Source organism: Budorcas taxicolor, chromosome 5 (genome assembly GCF_023091745.1).
Source record: "Budorcas taxicolor isolate Tak-1 chromosome 5, Takin1.1, whole genome shotgun sequence".
Taxonomy (NCBI): Eukaryota; Metazoa; Chordata; class Mammalia; order Artiodactyla; family Bovidae; genus Budorcas; species Budorcas taxicolor.
In genome coordinates this window covers 114,848,191-114,867,367 of record NC_068914.1, presented here as the reverse complement: position 1 = coordinate 114,867,367, position 19,177 = coordinate 114,848,191, and the positions used below count along the sequence as shown (strand labels likewise).

Genomic DNA, 19,177 nt, shown 5'->3' with positions numbered 1-19,177 from the left:
ATCAGATGTGACAAAAACTGGTTAGAACCAACTACCAACTAGATCCAAGATGGCGAAAGATTCAACTTCCAGTGGGCCTTGAGCCTCCATATATGCTTATTGTAATACATTAGCATGTGCAAAATGACACCCACCAGTGCCATGACAGTTCCAGGGCCAACCACTGAAAGGCCAAAAGGTGGGCTGTGGCCCAATTCCTGGACATCGGCGCCTCTTCCCCATAATGGTTGGGATAATCCTCCCACTCATTAGCCTGTGAAATTACCCAGCCCGCGAAAACTAACCATTCCATATTTCAGGGCCTCTCGGCTTTTCAAATGGACTGTATTCTGTCTGTGGAATGTGCATCTCTCTAAATTCATTTGTCACCTATAAATAAGCCAACAAACAAATGAGGGAGGGTGGGAGAAAGGATTATGTGAGCTGTTCACTTGACTTCAATTAGGTTTGCCTGGTAGGTATTATCCCTTCATTACAAATTGGAATGTAGCCTGAAAGATCAAGTAGCTTGCTGAAGGGCACCAAATAATGACAGAGCCAGGCATGGAGAACTAGGTATTTTGACTCCCAAGTTTAATTTTCTTTCTTTGACTGCTCCAAATGGCTGTTCTGATTGAGATTTGTCTAGTCATTTGAATCTCACACATGGCTGCTTTAGAAGAGTAAAAGGAGAAGAGATGTTGGTTGAAAATCAGAGTGAAGAGTCATTGAATTACAAAAATCCTTGCTTTATTTTTCTTGGCCATTATTGCCACCTGAAAACATATTTATGCTTGTTTATTGACTCTTCCTCTTCCTAAAGTTAAGCTCTGTGTAGGCAACTAGTAAATATTTTCTGATTGATGAATGGATGGATGTACAGATGGATAGATGAAGACCATCCATAGACGATTTACTACCACTGATCTGTATGATACATTAATTCCCTAAATTTTAGTTCTTCATCTTTAAAATGAAAGTGATGTGTAATACATACCTCGTTGGATGGTTGTAAAGATCAAATGAGAATAATACATAGAAGGGCCAACCTGCTCTCAGGTAGGTCCTCAGGAAATGTCAGCTGACGGAGAATTTCTGTTACTAGAGGTCTTTTAAGAGAGAACAGGTATGCTTTTGCCTTGCATGGGTTAATCCTTCATTTCACTAAAACTCCTGGGGTTGAATCAGGTCATTTCCCAAGGCCCTTTCTAGTCCTGTGATTCTGAGATCTGATTCCTTCTTCAGAGGTGTTTCTACTGTCGGGGATATAAGAAATGTCTTCAGTGCCCCTCTCAAGGCTTGCTTTGCAGGCAAAAACCAGTTTGATTGTCTGGACACACTTCTGCCTCTCTTTAAGTTCCATTTTGACCATGGTTAATGACAGTGACCAACCCAACAAGAAAAGGCTGCTGACAGGTTTGCAGCAAAGGACACAGCTAAATAGCTACGAACAGATTAAAAATCATTCTCACCACCCAGAGAGCCTGTACATAAAAACAAACACAACTCAGCGATGATAATCAAAGAGCTGGGAATGGTTCTACAGTTTCATGGACCAATAAAGCAGCGTCAGGCCCTCTGCCCCCTCCCAGAAGCCTGTCTGCATGATGGACATGAAAGGGCTGGCAATGGCTGAAAGTGAAGGGTCACGAAGTGATCATTCTGTGAAGGATTCCACTGACATTTCCATCGAAAGTCTCATTCCCAAGGTGACAAGTGGGATTGTTACCCATTTTGGGAGAAGACAATGATAACTTTGGGAGCTTTGAAGAAAACCTTTGTCTAGACAAACAGCTTGGAAAGCTTGTGAAATGCACCATCTGAAACGTGGCTGACTTGGTTATAGCTAGGTAATGCTGACTCATCCTATGAAATACCTTCCCCGACCTGATGGGACTTTGGTCTCAAATTCAATTAAGGTTTATGGCACCTGAAGTCAGAAGGATGAGTGTTAAGTTCAAGTGTCCTGAGTTGAAGGTATGTTGTTTGGTTGAAGGTATGTTGTTTGATTGCTAAGTCATGCCTGACTCGCAACCCCATGGACTGAAGCCCACCAGGCTCTTCTGTCCATGGTATTTCTCAGGCAAGAATACTGGAGTGGGTTGCCATTCCCTTCTCCAGGAAATCTTCCTGACCCAAGGATCGAACCCACATCTGCATTCTCCTGCATTGCAGGTAGATTCTTTTTTTACCGCTGAGACACCACGGAAGCCCTTTGAAGTTATGTTACCCACAGATCAGAAATGGCTAGGCCAAAGAAGCAGACCAGCCCAAGGTCATCTCAATTCTACTCCCCTCCAAACCCTGTTCCTTTTTCCTAAGTTATTTTTTCTTCCCCCATCTCCAGATATTTCTGCAAAGGGAAGAAAATACGACTGTTTTTTTCTTTCTCACCAACCCTTGATACATCGCATCTCCTTTATACTGGTTCCATAAAAGTTGGTCTCTGTGAGAATTTTATTTTTAGCCCTAGAAGCTACAGAGAAAAAATAAATTATTGAGCATCTGTTATTTGCTGCCTGACTCAGGCAAGGTGTGTTGTGTATATTATCATTATTTCATATAATAAACACTGGTGAACTTTCATAGTTAATTATAATCACAAAATTATAAAATATTAAATACAAATATCATTTAAGTTTCTGTGTCATCACAGGAGTTTGTGCAACTTTTAAACGAAGTCATTAAAAACTGAATTCCATGCTTTTGAAGCCAGACAGTTCTACAGGACAGTATTAAACACGTACAGTCATACTTTTCACACAGTCCTTTTCTCATTGTCATCGCTGTTCCTACAAATGGCAGGCATTTGCAGACAGCTGCTTCATCTTCTTCAATGATTTAAAACACCCACCTTAGTCTCAACTGGTTACCTTCTAATCTGGTGCCCTCCCAGTTCTTTAATATTGCCGGTTTCTAGGACCTCCACCTCCACCAGACTTCAGACTCCTGAAAATCTTTGCCATCCTTGAGCTTCTGTGTTGATCTGAACTGTTTGTAGGACCTCAGGCTCAGAACTCTCTCTGATGTGCCATGTTCTTCTCCAGTGGTCCCTTTTGTATCATCCCAGATCTCCTACTCTGTTCACTGTGAAGCGTCTTGAAAGGGCAGTCTTTAGCCTTCCCTCTGCTTTCTCACCCCACTCCTTTCACAAAGGTCTCTGGTGATCTTTTAATGGCTAAATCTAATGGATCCCTCTCACATTTAAATCCCCTGACAGCTCTGACTCATATGATGCTGTCCACTCCCTCTTCCTTGCAAAATGACATCTGCATTTAATTACCATGATCTCACACAGCCTGTTTCTCCTTCCAGCTTCTTGGTCCTCTTCAAAGACATTTTTCTTACGCCACTCCTTCAGAGTAGGCCTTCTTTCCCTGGGAAATCTCATCTACTTGTTCAGTCACTAAGTCTATATGCATGTGCCTCTAAGCCTGCAGCTGTCCTTGATTTCCCTCCTGACTGCACTGTCAGCATTTTCAACTGCTTGTGGACAGGAGTAACCTATTAATATAAACCCAGCATCTCCCAAAACAAGACATATCTCTTTTCAACCTGCTTTCTCTTTTGTGTTTTTGACTTCAGTTGTTGAGAACTCACTAGACACATCTCTTAACTTCTTCCTCTTCCTCATCCACAACCCCATCCTCTATGAGTAGCCAAGACCTATCAATGCTACTCCCACTTTATCTCCCAATCCATCCCTTCCCATTCCCACCGCCACTGGCTTTGTTTAAGCCCTCACTTCCTCTTTCTTCATGACTGCAATACCCTGTTGGTCTGCCGCTTCCTACCACCAGAGTGATTCTCAGCCACAGCGCTGAACAGTTTACCCTCTCTCCAAGCCAAAAAAACCCCCTTTTTTCCAATAGTTTGCCATTGTCTACAAAATAAAGTTCAAGTTATTTTCACCTGGCTCTCAGTGCCTCCTAGAACCTTTTCTCAACTATCATTTCTAATCTCCTATTACTCAGGTTCTGTTCTCCAAATACAATTCCTTGCTTAAGGCTACATCCCCCAATGCCTTTCCTCCTAGTCCTCACCTCCCTTGAAGCTAGAATAAACTCCTCTTTTCTTCGTATCATAACATTTTTCATTTTGAACACCAGTTATAACACATAACCTTTTTCCTTCATACTGAGGTGAAATGGGTTCATTTTTCTTCCATATCGTAATATTCTTCAAAGTCTACTCCACAAAAGATTATGAAGCTTGCCTTTTTAAAATGAAGCGTTGTAGTAGCAATTAGGATTCAGTAAAGCGTAAACGGGTGCTCTGGGACTGGATCTTTCCAGTAGGAAGAGATGACACAGAAGCACAGAGCCACTGAGCTGTGTGGCAGGAAGTGGGCATGTCTCACCAACATCTGTTTCCCCTAGTCTAGGATTTCACATATATCAGAAGAAAGGCATCTTCCAGCTTGAAGGCCTAAAAGATCATGCAGTCCAATCTTCATGTGCTCTAGCATGGGGAAGTGATAGCACTGAAGTTAGGGAATCGCCCAAGGTTACCAGATTGGTGAGACACCAAGCCGGAGGGCAAACTTGCCCACACCCCAGGACAGCCCCTCTGCCTTTGCACCTTCAGGGTGGAGATAAGGTGTCACAGTTGTTAATCAGTGTTATGAATATTCCAAAAGCAATACAGTGTAATTAAGTACTATATTGGGGCTGAGTATCCAAAGAAACAAATCTTGAATGACATTAATATTTCTCCTTTCATGAAGGCATCATTTCCCTAAAACTCCCATTCACTCCATTGCTTTTATGTCACTTGTTGGTAGTTAATTTTGTCCTTTTTGAGTCTTTTTTTTTTTTTTTTTTTTGAGCTTTGCCACACAGCTTGCAGGATCTTAGTTCCCTGATCAAGGAATGAACCTGGATCCTCTGAGGAATGAAAGCTCAGAGTCCTAACTACTGGCCCACTGGGGAATTCCTGAAAATCAAATTGTACTATGGTTAGTTTGATGTTCAATCATAGAAAAGGGGAAGATTGAACATTTTAAGAGGGCTTATTCCTGGATTGGCATGCCTCCCTATGGCATTAGGAAAGTTGCAGAAAAACTGCCTGATTTTTCTTTCCCCCTTTAAAAAAAGTTACATGATTGACATGGGATTTTATTATTATTCCAAAAGGTTTCTCAAAATCATTGCTTTATTCACGATAGGACTGAAAACAAAAGTCTCACCAGATGTCTCAAGGCATTTTATCCAGAAAGAAAGTTCTCTTTTAAAACTGCTTTGTACTCTCTCTCTCCCCTTAAAAAAATTTTTTTTATTTGTTTGGCTGCACCACGTCTTAGCTGCAACACTCAGGATCTTGAGTTGTGGCATGTGGGACCTACTTCCCTGACCAGGGATTGAACCTGCATTGGGAGCTTGAAGTCTTAGCCACTGGACCACTAGAGAAGCCCCTGTTTTTTTTGTAAACTCATGTGTGCAAAGTATAGTATATTTATTCACACATTTCATAACACATATTTTGAAGAAGTGAAAAAAACTTTTATTTCTTTTTTCCTGCATTGAAAGCAACCACATAACCTGTACAGATTAAGAAAATATACTTTTTAAAATACTATTACTACTTTAGAAAAGAGAATGTCAAGGTGCCTGCCCATTAGCTGGAGCAGAAAAAAGTAATGAAGAATGTTATTACCACCTATAGAAGGCTGCTGAGAAAAGTCTCTCAAGGTTCTCCAATGAACAGCGTGGTTAGTTCGCCTCTCCAACTCAGCCAGGAAGGTATTGTAATAACATGAGTGTTTTCTCTTTTTTTCTCTTTTTCTTAATTAGAAAATATATCTCACCTATACATACTTGCTTCACTGAAACTCCCACTGGAGTAAAGAACCAGCTTAGAGAACAAAATGGATACATTACAGGAGTTTGTGAGAATGTAACTAAGTAATGGGTAAGAAAATAGCTGTTTCTTGCTCATTCAAACCACAAATCTCTTGCTTCTTAAGAAAAAGTAAAGCTTGGTGGTAAATCATGGCATAGCATTTATCTGAGCAGCCAGAAACAATAGAATCCCATAATTCATCATGATAAATATCAATAATACATTTTAACATGGATTCAGCATTCCACCGGTCATGTCTCCTAGAACCTTACAATAGAAGATAGAATGCTAGTGAAGAGTGGTTTACTCTACCCTGCTTCTGAAACACTGAGGAAATCACACTCCATCTAGAGATCATTTTTAATTAGGCCTACTCTCCCTGGAGCTAATAAATAACACTACTAACTTAATCATTGGATTGTAGCTTGCAGATTACCAAGGTCTTTAATTTACACTTCTGTGAAATAGTAGGACAAGGACAAGGAAGCTGAGTTGCAGAGAGTTTAAGGAGCGTTTGCTCAGTCACCAAGCTAGCAGATGGCAGGGCAAGGGAGAGCATGGTCAGAAAGAAAGCAAGCCTGGGCTTTGGGGTTAGGCTGACTTTGGACTAGATCTCAGCTCAGCTAATTCTTGAAACACTAACTACTGGGCAAGGCATGTATTCTCTCCCAGTCTTTTTTTTTTTTTTAGACTCCAAATACGTATAATACCCACCTCACAAATTTATGAGAATAATTTGGACAAAATGTGAAAAGCAGCAAAATTTCTGAAAAGACATTCATTGCTTATTGCATCCCGTCCACATATCTGAAGAAAGGGGGGTAATAAAACCTACCTCAGTGTGGAACTTCAGTGAATACCTGGAGAAGGCTCACCCTTGTTTTCTCTTTTCATCTTTTTCCTGGTTCCTCCACCCCCTCACCCCCACCCCCTTATTAGCAAAGCTGTCTCTGTGGAAAGGGGAATGCAGCACATTGGAAAACTGGAGAGGGACTCAAACGAGAGGAGGCTTATCTTCACATGTCAACAAGCTTTTGACTTAAAACCTACTGAATTTATAATTGTTTCTCAGGAAAAAAAAAAAAAGACTGCCAAAGTCTTTCAATTTCAATATAGTTGAAAGCCCCTCAAGGTGATAGAAGTTTGAGAATGTACCAGCCTCCATCCCTCCCTCCCCTTCAACCTGGTTGAAAGGAGCAGGTCCTTTTCCTTTTCCTATTTTACAGTCACAGTGTTACTTTAACTGAAGGTTAGGTGGAGTGAGAACAAGGAGAGATGAAAGGAAAATGGACAAAACAAGAGGAGAAAAAAGTTTTCATACAAATCTGAGTTCTCTTCCAAAAAGATCATTGATACGAACATGTGTTGTTATTAAATACTATGAGGTTTCCACATGGCCACTTTTTGATGAAACAGGATGGTTCAAATATGTAATGGTTCTAGTACCAACGTTCAACACGCTCAGTCAACAGCACAGGCTGGTCCTGCAGGCTCTGGCAAACGTGTTTTCAAGTGTCAGGATCAGTTTCATCCAAAGCATGGTGTCACTGCGTTTCTCATCAGTTCCCAAAGGCAGGAAAACCGTTCCTCTCATCTCAGGGCTGTCATTTAAGTTAGCTAGTTCGGAAAGTTCTTCTTTGGTTATTGGTTGAGTTTGTTTCAGTATTTACATCCCTAATTTACCCACCCCTGCTGACTGTGGCAAATTACCGTTTTGAGCAGTTCAGAGTCTGGTACGTGCATAGTCGCTCAGTCAGTCTTGTCCGACTCTTTGAAACCCCATGGACGGTTACCTCTGCCAGGCTTCTCTGTCCATGGGGTTTTTCAGGCAAGAATACTGGAGTGGGTTGCCATTTTCCTCCTCCAGGGGATCTTCCGGACCCAGGGATCAAACTGGCATCTCCGGCATTGCAGGCGGGTTCTTTACCCGCTGATCCATCAGGGAAGCCCTTGAGTCTGGTACAGCTTTTATTTGATATAGGCAGAGTTTCCTTAGCATCTTTGTTGCAGGCACATACCAAATAAGGGGTGGTGATGGTGGGGTGTGGATGGAAACAAATAGAATGTCTCCCTAGAGCACTCATTCCTATTTCCTAAGATTTACTTCTGGAGAGCAGGGGTGGCGGCGGGGCGGGGGAGGGGGGGTAAGATAGCAAATGCAAGCTACCTCCGGAGGGAACCTTAGAGCAGACGCCAAATGCGCGCAGAGCCGCGGGAGGGCCGGGCGCGGGGGACGCTCGCTAGCTGGCCCCGTCCTCGGGCTCGCTGCTGGGCGAAGGCGCCGATGAGGCCTTGGACTCGCCGTCGCTGTTGCATTCGGCCCTGCGCGAGGAGCTGGCACCGGCCGCACCCTCCTGTGCCCGTGCATGGCGCTCCAGCACCTCCTGGAGCTGCTTGATGTAGCCGATGGCGGCGCGGAGAGTCTCCACTTTGCTGAGGCGCTTGTCCGCCAGCTCTCGGGGCAGGTGGTCTCGGAGGCGCGCGTACCCCTCGTTCACGCAGCGCACCCGCTGCCGCTCGCGCTCGTTGCGCTTGCGGAGGAAGGCGGGCTCGAAGGCGCCGTCCAGGCGTAGGGGCAGGTAGGGCCGCCTCGGGGCGCCGCCGCCGCCGCCGAGAGCCCGCTCCCAACCCGCGGGGTCCAGACTCGCGGAGACTCTGAAGGAGTCCCGCAGGGGGAGGCGGGGCAGGGACCTCGGCACGCCCAGAGGCACCTGGCGCAGGTGATGCGGCAGGGTCAGCAGTCCGGCCTGTGGACGTTTCTCCATCATTCGCCAAAAAGAAAACCAATCACCCCAGAGGTTAATCTCCCAGCAGAAGATGACTGAAAATCTTCAAAGCGGATATCCTGGTCCATTCAGACTGCCTGATACTGCTGGTCAGCTTTTGGAGAAGTTTCTGGGTCCGGAAGCTAGGTTTCAGAACAAGCTTCAAGAAAACGTTGCAGGATTCCCTAAATTCATTGCACTCCTCGATCTTTTTATAATGATCCAGGCGGAGGTGATAGGCAAAGATTTAGGACCCCCTGTAATCCACACTTCAAACCCTCTCTTCCCTTCTGATCTTCTTATTTCAAAAGATAACAAAAGGGGTTCCTCCCTCGGTCTCGTGGCCTGGAAATGAGAATGCACACCAAACACTGAGTAATCTTCCAAAGCCACCAATAGCTTTGCAATTACTGTAATCCACCGCTCTGGGTCTTCATGAGCACAGGAATCTTCAAGGTTTCAGAAGAGTTCCTCCCAGGAACCAACAGATCTACTGGCGGCTGAGCGAAAGTTTACCAGAGGCTTTCTCCTTGAAAATCAAAACTTGACTACCCTTTGTGGTTTCCGGCGTCCAGGGCTAATGGAAGGAGCTTTTAGACTGTTTGCAAACTTAACACTTGCTCTTTCATTTCTGGAGAGTTGGAGAGAAGACCTCATCAAAGGGAACACTGCTCCCTTGTGGTTAAAAAATGTGTCAAGTCAGGGAGGACCTTGGGGAAAGTTTGAGGGTTTTCTTCTCCAAAACTTTTAAAAACCCAAGTAGACATTTTTTGAAGGGAACAGAAAAGAAATACACTTTAGCAACAAATATATGCGTCTGCCTATTATTATGTTGAAGACTGGGCGGTGATGTATTTGTGCTACTTTTTAAGAGCACATCAAAAGGCTGAGCAGTAACAAACACTTTTAGCCAAAGTTATTTCTCAGTGCTTACTGTAAACACAGCTTAAACACTGCTTCCAGACCTCTTCTAATCCCACCCAGGATATAAGGACATCATCTCTCCATAGTGTAAAGAGTATATTTCTATTGTATTCTTTTTGTTTAAAAAAAAGAGAGAGAGAGAGATGCAATTTATTTTCACCCTTGAGGGTGAGAAAGCAACATTTGAAAGGAGGAGAGCCTCATTTCCAAGGAGAAAGGATGATGGCTTTGAAGACTGTCTTTTTAAAACATAACTAAATAATGAATAATTAAACCACCATGTTGGTAAAGAGCTTTGAAGATGAAAGTGTCATTAAAAATCCAACTGTACTGGTTAATGTCGAAGAATGTGTTATCACACTGAAAATCAGATTTCCTGTTCTACAAACCAGCACATTAAAGGCAGCTTCTACTTTAAAAGTCCAACTTAAAAACAAGAGAAGCAAAACCCCCCTACATTTATAATCAGACTTTATGCCTGTTCCTCAGGAGCCAAGGTGTCGCCCTAACATGCTTTTTTGACAAGTCCTATGTGTCCCTGTTTACTCTAAATGATCAGCCCGAAGCAATTGGAAAAGTGCTTCCATCAAGGCAAATAAAATAGAAATAATTATTCCTTTCAGGCATTAGTTAGTCACATTTTAAAAGGTGTAGCTTCCTCTGAGACTTATACCAGCAAACAAACTAATATGTCATCTTGATTTCTCAGGAGAGTAGAGACACATTGGGAAAGCCCTACTGGGCAAAAAGCTCACCAGAGAGGCAGAAATTAGACCACAATTTGCTTTTTGGCCGTGTCAAAGCATGACTCTTAGCCATTATTCTATGAGTGATGGGAAATAAATGAGGCGTTTTGAGCAGAGAGATGACATGGTAAAGTTTTTTTTTGTTTTTGTTTTAAAGATCACTGCCAAATAGAGAATAGATTGGAGGGGAACAAAAGAGAGAATGCTTACAGATACCATTTTTCATCTTCAGATTGGCAAAAAATTAAAAGATTACTAACATCCAGGACAGGCAAGGATTTGGTAAGTGGCAGAACATACATTTCTACAAGCTTTGGGAAAAGTAACTGCTAACATTAATAGTACACATCACATATCCTATGACTCAAGATCCCTGCAGTTTTATCCTGCAAAAATAAATGCACCAGTGTGGATTTACATATCAGTTCAGTTCAGTTCAGTTCAGTCACTCAGTCGTGTCCGACTCTTTGCGACCCCATGAATCGCAGCACGCCAGGCCTCCCTGTTCATCACCAGCTCCCGGAGTTCACTCAAACTCTTGTCCATCGAGTCCGTGATGCCATCCAGCCATCTCATCCTTGGTCGTCCCCTTCTCCTCCTGCCCACAATCCCTCCCAGCATCAGAGTTTTTTCCAATGAGTCAACTCTTCTCATAAGGTGACAAAGTACTGGAGTTTCAGCTTTAGCATCATTCCTTCCAAAGAAATCCCAGGGTTGATCTCCTTCAGAATGGACTGGTTGGATCTCCTTGCAGTCCAAGGGACTCTCAAGAGTCTTCTCCAACACCACAGTTCAAAAGCATCAATTCTTCGGCGCTCAGCGTTCTTCACAGTCCAACTCTCACATCCATACATGACCACTGGAAAAACCATAGCCTTGACTAGATGGACCTTAGTCGGCAAAGTAATGTCTCTGCTTTTGAATATGCTATCTAGGTTGTGTTAGGGACCAAACGACGGGCTCTAGGACCTGAGTCATATTTACCAGAAAGAAACAGGACATGGGCTCATCCTGCCTGGCCAATCATGTAACGCCAGCTACTCCTGTAACTGAGACAAAGAACTGCCTGTATATAAGCCGCCATACTCCTTTGTTCGGGGCTCTTGTCGGATTCTGCTGTGCCGGATGAGACTTGGGCCCTAGCACGCTAGAAATAAAACTCCCTTCTTGCCTTTGCGTTACCGTGGTGGACTTGCTGTCTCTCTCGGTCGGTTCGGAGATACGGGCTCGGAGCATAACAGGTTGGTCATAACTTTTCTTCCAAGGAGTAAGCGTCTTTTAATTTCATGGCTGCAGTTACCATCTGCAGTGATTCTGGAGCCCCCCAAAATAAAGTCTGACAGTGTTTCCACTGTTCCCCATCTATTTCCCGTGAAGTGATGGGACCGGATGCCATGATCTTTGTTTTCTGAATGTCGAGCTTTAGGCCAACTTTTTCTCTCTCCTTTCACTTTCATCAAGAGGCTTTTTAGCTTCTCTTCACTTTCTGCCATAAGGGTGGTGTCATCTGCATATCTGAGGTTATTGATATTTCTCCCAGCAGTCTTGATTCCAGCTTGTGTTTCTTCCAGTCCAGCGTTTCTCATGATGTACTCTGCATATAAGTTAAATAAGCAGGGTGACAATATACAGCCTTGACGGACTCCTTTTCCTATCTGGAACCAGTCTGTTCCATGTCCAGTTCTAACTGTTGCTTCCTGACCTGCCTACAGATTTCTCAAGAGGCAGGTCAGGTGGTCTGGTATTCCCATCTCTTTCAGAATTTTCCACAGTTTATTGTGATCCACGCAGTCAAAGGCTTTGGCATAGTCAATAAAGCAGAAATAGATGTTTTTCTGGAACTCTCTTGCTTTTTCCATGATCCAGCGGATGTTGACAATTTGATCTCTGGTTCCTCTGCCTTTTCTAAAACCAGCTTGAACATCAGGGAGTTCACGGTTCATGTATTGCTGAAGCCTGACTTGGAGAATTTTGAGCATTACTTTACTAGCATGTGAGATGAGTGCAGTTGTGCGGTAGTTTGAGCATTCTTTGGCATTGCCTTTCTTTGGGATTGGAATGAAAACTGACCTTTTCCAGGCCTGTGGCCACTGCTGAGTTTTCCAAATTTGCTGGCATACTGAGTGCAGCACTTTCACAGCATCATCTTTCAGGATTTGAAACAGCTCAATTGGAATTCCATCACCTCCACTAGCTTTGTTCGTAGTGATGCTTTCTAAGACCCACTTGACTTCACATTCCAAGATGTCTGGTTCTAGATTAGTGATCACATCATCATGACTATCTGGGTCGTGAAGATCTTTTTTGTACAGTTCTTCCGTGTATTCTTGCCACCTCTTCTTAATATCTTCTGCTTCTGTTAGGTCCATACCATTTCTGTCCTTTATCGAGCCCATCTTGGCATGAAATGTTCCCTTGGTATCTCTAATTTTCTTGAAGAGATCTCTAGTCTTTCCCATTCTGTTGTTTTCCTCGATTTCTTTGCACTGATCACTGAAGAAGGCTTTCTTATGTCTTCTTGCTCTTCTTTGGAACTCAGCATTTAGATGCCTATATCTTTCCTTTTCTCCTTTGCTTTTCGCCTCTCTTCTCTTCACAGCTATTTGTAAGCCCTCCCCAGACAGCCATTTTGCTTTTCTGCATTTCTTTTCCATGGGGATGGTCTTGATCCCTGTCTCCTGCACAATGTCACAAACCTCCGTCCATAGTTCATCAGGCACTCTATCTATCAGATCTAGGCCCTTAAATCTATTTCTCACTTCCACTGTATAATCACAAGGGATTTTGATTTAGGTCATACCTGAATGGTCTAGCGGTTTTCCCTACTTTCTTCAATTTAAGTCTGAATTTGGTAATAAGGAGTTCATGATCTGAGCCACAGTCAGCTCCTGGTCTTGTTTTTGTTGACTGTATAGAGCTTCTCCATCTTTGGCTGCATAGACTATAATCAATCTGATTTTGGTGTTGACCATCTGGTGATGTCCATGTGTAGAGTCTTCTCTTGTGTTGTTGGAAGAGGGTGTTTGCTATGACCAGTGCATTTTCTTGGCAAAACTCTATTAGTCTTTGCCCTGCTTCATTCTGCATTCCAAGGCCAAATTTGCCTGTTACTCCAGGTGTTTCTTGACTTCCTACTTTTGCATCCCAGTCCCCTATAATGAAAAGGACATCTTTTTTGGGTGTTAGTTCTAAAAGGTCTTATAGGTCTTCATAAAACCGTTCAGCTTCTTCAGCGTTACTGGTTGGGGCATAGACTTGGATAACTGTAATATTGAATGGTTTGCCTTGGAGACGAACAGGGATCATTCTGTCATTTTTGAGATTGCATCCAAGTACTGCATTTCGGACTCTTTTGTTGACCGTGATGGCTACTCCATTTCTTCTGAGGGATTTACATATAATAATATTTATTGCAGTATTGCTTACAGTGATTAAAAGAAGAAAACAAATGGAAATAGGCTAAATGTCCATCAGTAGGGAAAGGGCTAATACTGTTAGGATATTATGCTATTAAAAATAATGGATTAGAGCTATACATAAGAAATTGCAGAGATGTCCACCATAACGTGTTAAGTGAGAAAAAAAAAGCAAATGGTAGAGTTAACACACAGCATGAACTTAACAAACTGGATGATGCATTTGTCTTTATATGTGTGTGAGCCCAGAGGAAAAAGGTAGAAAGACACATACTAAACTTTTGTCTTCGGCTGCCTAAATTGGATTGGGGATGGGAGGGTGGTTCATTTTACTTTATGGATCTTTCTACTATTTAAATTATTACAGAAAACAAATATTACTTTTGCTTTTCTCTGATCTAGTGAAGGTTAAAATACTAAGGTAAAATATATAAAAAACTCAATTGATAGTCTGCTGCTGCTGCTGCTAAGTCTCTTCAGGCATGTCCAACTCTGTGTGACCCCATAGATGGCAGCCCACCAGGCTCCACGGTCCCTGGGATTCTCCAGGCAAGAACACTGGAGTGGGTTGCCATTTCCTTCTATGCATGAGTGAAGTCGCTCAGTCGTGTCCAACTCTTCCCAACCCCATGGACTGCAGCCTATGAGGCTCCTCCATCTGGTCTGACGCAAATCAACAGATTTATCACATAATTTAAAGTGCTTGAGCCAGGTTTTCTGGCTTCTTAAAAATTCTCTCTCTGAGGAGTAAATATCTACAGGATTTTTTCCCCACTACCAATTTGTTGTTATTTAGTGTCTGACTTTTGTGACCCCAATGGACTGTAGCCTGATAGGCACATTCATCCATGGGATTTCCCGGGCAAGAGTACTAGAGAGGGTTGCCATTTCCTCCTCCAGGGGATCTTCCCAACCCAGGGATTGAACCCTTGTCTCCTGCATTGCAGGCAGTTTCCTTACACTGAGTCACCGGGGAAGCTCTTTCCACAATCAAAAATAGTCAGATCCTGATCCCATAGTGGTGTTTTCATAGGGTGTAGTAATATTATGATTACTACATGGTCTACATGGTAGACAAAGAATGCTGACACTCTTTCTTACACTTTTTGAACGTGCAAGTGCTTTGGAAATAAGTGGCTTTTCCAATGAAAGAAGCACTGTTTTACTCACATGATGTATGTATATGTGGTGGGGATAGGGTGTCTTGGTCCGGGGGAGGAGCTGCCTTCTTTTTTACATAAGAGATCCAAAGAATAGCTTCTGACTTCCAGTCACTCCCCAGTCAGTTTTGATCCAGACAAATGTTCTCTCCAACTTTAAAAATGTCTTTCTTAAGACTGGCTAGATCAAGTTACAGATATGCAAAACTGCCAAGAATGCTTAGGACTAGGTTTGTGTAGTCCAATTTAGATCTGCTTGTAAAAGGGGGAATATTATTCCCCCAAACGTCAGGCTCAGTAGATTTAAAGATATCTCTAAGGCCAAGGAAACTAACTTTCCACCCCTAAAACTCAGATGGGTCCCTTATCACCTGCTTTAAGCATGTGGGGTTAAGAGACCTAGATTGGCTCTTTCTATGAAGTATTTGATATCATATTGTAGATTTTGGTTTCGTAAACCTGTGGCACAGAGGGATGCATATCTTTCTGTCACCATACCTGCAGTTTGCACCAGCTGCCACAGGGGAACAGGGAAACATATTTTATTACCTTGTGATATAAATAAGATTTAGGCTTCCCTGGTGGCATAGTGGTAAAGAATCTGCCTGCCAATGCAGGGGATGTGGGTTTGATCCCTGGGTGGGGAATATTGCCTGGAATAGGAAATGGCGGCCCACTCTAGTATTCTTGTCTGGGAAATCCCATGAACAAAGGTGCCTGGTGGACTCTAGTCCATGGGGTCACAAAAGAGTTGGACACAATGACTAAACAACGATAAAGGATAAATTAAAACCTAAAGCTTAAATAACCTTACCTTATAGATTTAAATTCAAAGATATCAACATCAGCATTTCTTTGGTTAAACTCCACAGATTATTCCCCCCCAATTTCTGATTCTACTCAGTCTCAAATAGAGGTGTTGTACTGCTAAGACTGAGCAAAGTCAGGCTCCTTCAGCAGTTTTAGCCTAAGTGATCAGCCACTGAAATTCCTGTAGCTTCTTAAAATCTGAGGAATGGAATTAGTTCAGCTACAGGCATGTTTTGGTTTTTTAAGTCCATACAGCACACAAAATTATCCCAGTTCTAGTGCCATTCCCACTCCATTTTGAAAACAAGCCATTCTGCAGCCCTTAGAAAAGTTAAACCGAATACTTGGAACTTATTGTTGTTCAGTTGTCCAGTCATCCCACTCTTTGCAACCCCATGGACTGCAGCATGCCAGGCCTCCCTGTCCCTCAGCATCTCCCGGAGTTTGCTCAAGTTTATGTTCATTGCATCCATGTTCCAAACACCAGTGCTTACTCTTTTATACCCATGTAACGGTTTCCAAAGTTCAAAGCAGGAAATCAGTGGTATCCAAGAAAAGGCAAGCAGCCTCTCAGAATGGCCATCAAATAAACCATCCCAAGAATCAGTAGCTTAAGACAATAAACAAACATTTAATTCTTGAGCCTGAGGGGCAAAGATTTAGGCTGAATTCTAGTATACATCTGACATGCAAACTCAGAATCAAGGGGCAGAAAACAGCTTTTTCTCTTTTTCCTAGGATGATAGAGCTATGAAGTCTCTTTGCAAATGGCATGGTTACAAGAGGAGTGAAGAACTGGGGCCAGTAACATAATCATTAGAAGATAAAATGACACAATTTAAAATTATGCAGTCTTAACTAGGGACATTTCAGGGGCTCAGTAACCACAGGTGGCTAGTGGCCCCCATACTGGACCACCCAGTGCTAGTGTCACTGGCCTCCTTGCAGTTCCTCACACTTATCAGGGATTTTCTTGCCTCGGGACTTTGCACTTGACGTTCCCTCTGAGTGAAACATTCTTCCAAACATGCACATGGGTCACTCTCTCATCTCCTTTGGTTCAAATATCACCTTTTCAATGACAATTTTTCTGTACTGTATTTAAAGTTCCTGCTCCTATCCCTGAGCTTTCTAGCTATATTCCTTGCCATATTTTTATGGTATTTATTGTTATCTGGTATATTTTACATTTAATTACTTGTTTATTGTCTGTCTTTCTTCACTATAATGTAAGCTCCATTGTTGTGGTTGTTTGTTGTTTAGTCGCTCAGTTCAGTTCAGTCGCTCAGTCGTGTCCGACTCTTTGCGACCCCATGAATCACAGCATGCCAGGCCTCTCTGTCCATCACCGTCTCCCGGAGTTCACTCAAACTCACATCCAGCGAGTCGGTGATGCCATCCAGCCATCTCATCCTCTGTCCTCCCTTTCTCCTCCTGCCCCCAATCCCTTCCAGCATCAGAGTCTTTTCCAATGAGTCAACTCTTCGCATGAGGTGGCCAAAGTACTGGAGTTTCAGCTTTAGCATCATTCCTTCCAAAGAAATCCCAGGGCTGATCTCCTTCAGAATGGACTGGTTGGATCTCCTTGCAGTCCAAGGGACTCTCAAGAGTCTTCTCCAACACCACAGTTCAAAAGCATCAATTCTTTGGTGCTCAGCTTTCTTCATAATCCAACTCTCACATCCATACATGACCACTGGAAAAACCATAGCCTTGACTAGACAGATCTTTGTTGGCAAAGTAATGTCTCTGCTTTCAATATGCTATCTAGGTTGGTCATAACTTTTCTTCCAAGGAGTAAGAGTCTTTTAATTTCATGGCTGCAATCACCATCTGCAGTGATTTTGGAGCCCGGAAAGATAACTTCTGACACTGTTTCCACTGTTTCCCCAATCTATTTCCCATGAAGTGATGGGACCAGATGCCTTGATCTTCGTTTTCTGAATGTTGAGCTTTAAGCCAACTTTTTCGCTCTCCTCTTTCACTTTCATCAAGAGGCTTTTTAGTTCCTCTTCACTTTCTGCCATAAGGGTGGTGTCATCTGCATATCTGAGGTTACTGATATTTCTCCCAGCAATCTTGATTCCAGCTTGTGCTTCTTTCAGCCCAGCGTTTCTCATGATGTACTCTGCATAGAGGTTAAATAAGCAGGGTGACAATGCCGTGTCCAATTCTAGACTGCAGTGTGCCAGGCTTTCCTGTCCTTCACCATCTTCTGGAGTTTGTTCAGACTCATGTCCATTGAGTTGGGGATGCCATCCAACCATCTCGTCCTCTGTCACCTGCTTCTTCTGCCCTGAGTCTCTACCAACATTAGAATCTTTTCCAGTGAACCGGCTCTTTGCATCAGGTGGCCAAAGTATTGGAGCTTCAGCATCAGTCCTTCCAATGAATATTCTGGGTTTATTTCCTTTAGGATGGACTGGTTTGATCTCCTTGTAGTCCAAGGACCTCTCAAGAGTCTTCTCCAGCACAACAATTTGTTAGCGTCAATTCTTTTCTTCTTTATGGTCCAGCTCTCACATCCGTACATGACTGCTGGATATTTGTTTTGCAAATATTTTCTCCTCATCTCTGGTTTGATGTATCATTTTGTTAGCAGTGTCTTTTCAACATCAAAAGTTTTAATTTTAATGAAGTTGAGTTTGTCAAATTTTTAGTGGTTCCTGATTTTTGTTCCTATCAAGATTGTAAAGGTTTTCTCCTGTATTTCCTTCTGTCAGTAACATAGTTTTAGCTTTCATATTTATCTGGTCGTTGCCAAATCATGTCGGACTCTTCACTACCCCATGGACTGCAGCATGCCAGTCTTCCCTGTCCTTCACCATCTCCCAGAGTTTGCCCAAACTCATGTCCATCAAGTTGGTGATGCCATCCAACCAGCTCATCCTCTGTTGCTCACTTCTCCTGCCTTCCATCTTTCCCAGTATCAGGGTCTTTTTCAATGAGTCAGCTGTTGGCATCAGATGGCCAAAGTATTGGAGCTTCAGCTTCAGCGTATGTTTACATACACTTCTGAAATTAAATATTCCAAGAGAATAGGCTGAATGGAAAGCCAGAATGAAACTATCTAGCTTTTATAAGACATCATCATTCCCTAGGCCCCAGGTTTGATGTGACATTTTAGGGAAAAGTGTGTCTCTCTTGTGATATGAAGACTCTCTTGATTTAGGTTTCTATTTGTCCTCAACAAGAGAGCGGAACCAATGTGACCTGCCAAATGTTCAGTGATTAGTTCTCTCAACTTCTGAGAAGGAAGGGAAATATTAATGTTAGTTGACTCCTCTCTGGGCTCTCCTACAAAAACTGTATATGCCTCTGTTTTCACATGAGACTGAATTTTCAAAGCTCACCAGTTCCCACTACACTGCAAGCTGTTGAAATGTACGTTTGAGATGTAATTCAATAAGTGTCTTCTGAATGAAAGGAGGAATTCCTGGGTCTCTTTTATTCCTCTGGTGAAAGGAGGCTACCAGGTAGTGTGTTATAGACAATATCCAATCCTTGCGAATCTGGGACCATTTTCCTTTAAAGCT

The 19,177-nt window shown here is 42.8% G+C and overlaps 1 protein-coding gene across 1 annotated transcript; it reads right to left on the bottom strand.

Moving 5' to 3' along the window:
• Nucleotides 1–8,060: 8,060 nt before the first annotated feature.
• Nucleotides 8,061–8,588, bottom strand: ASCL4 (achaete-scute family bHLH transcription factor 4). Its single transcript, XM_052641438.1, has one exon. The coding sequence runs from the start codon at nt 8,586–8,588 to the stop codon at nt 8,061–8,063; it is 528 nt and encodes a 175-aa protein (XP_052497398.1).
• Between the last annotated feature and the right edge of the window lie 10,589 nt (nt 8,589–19,177).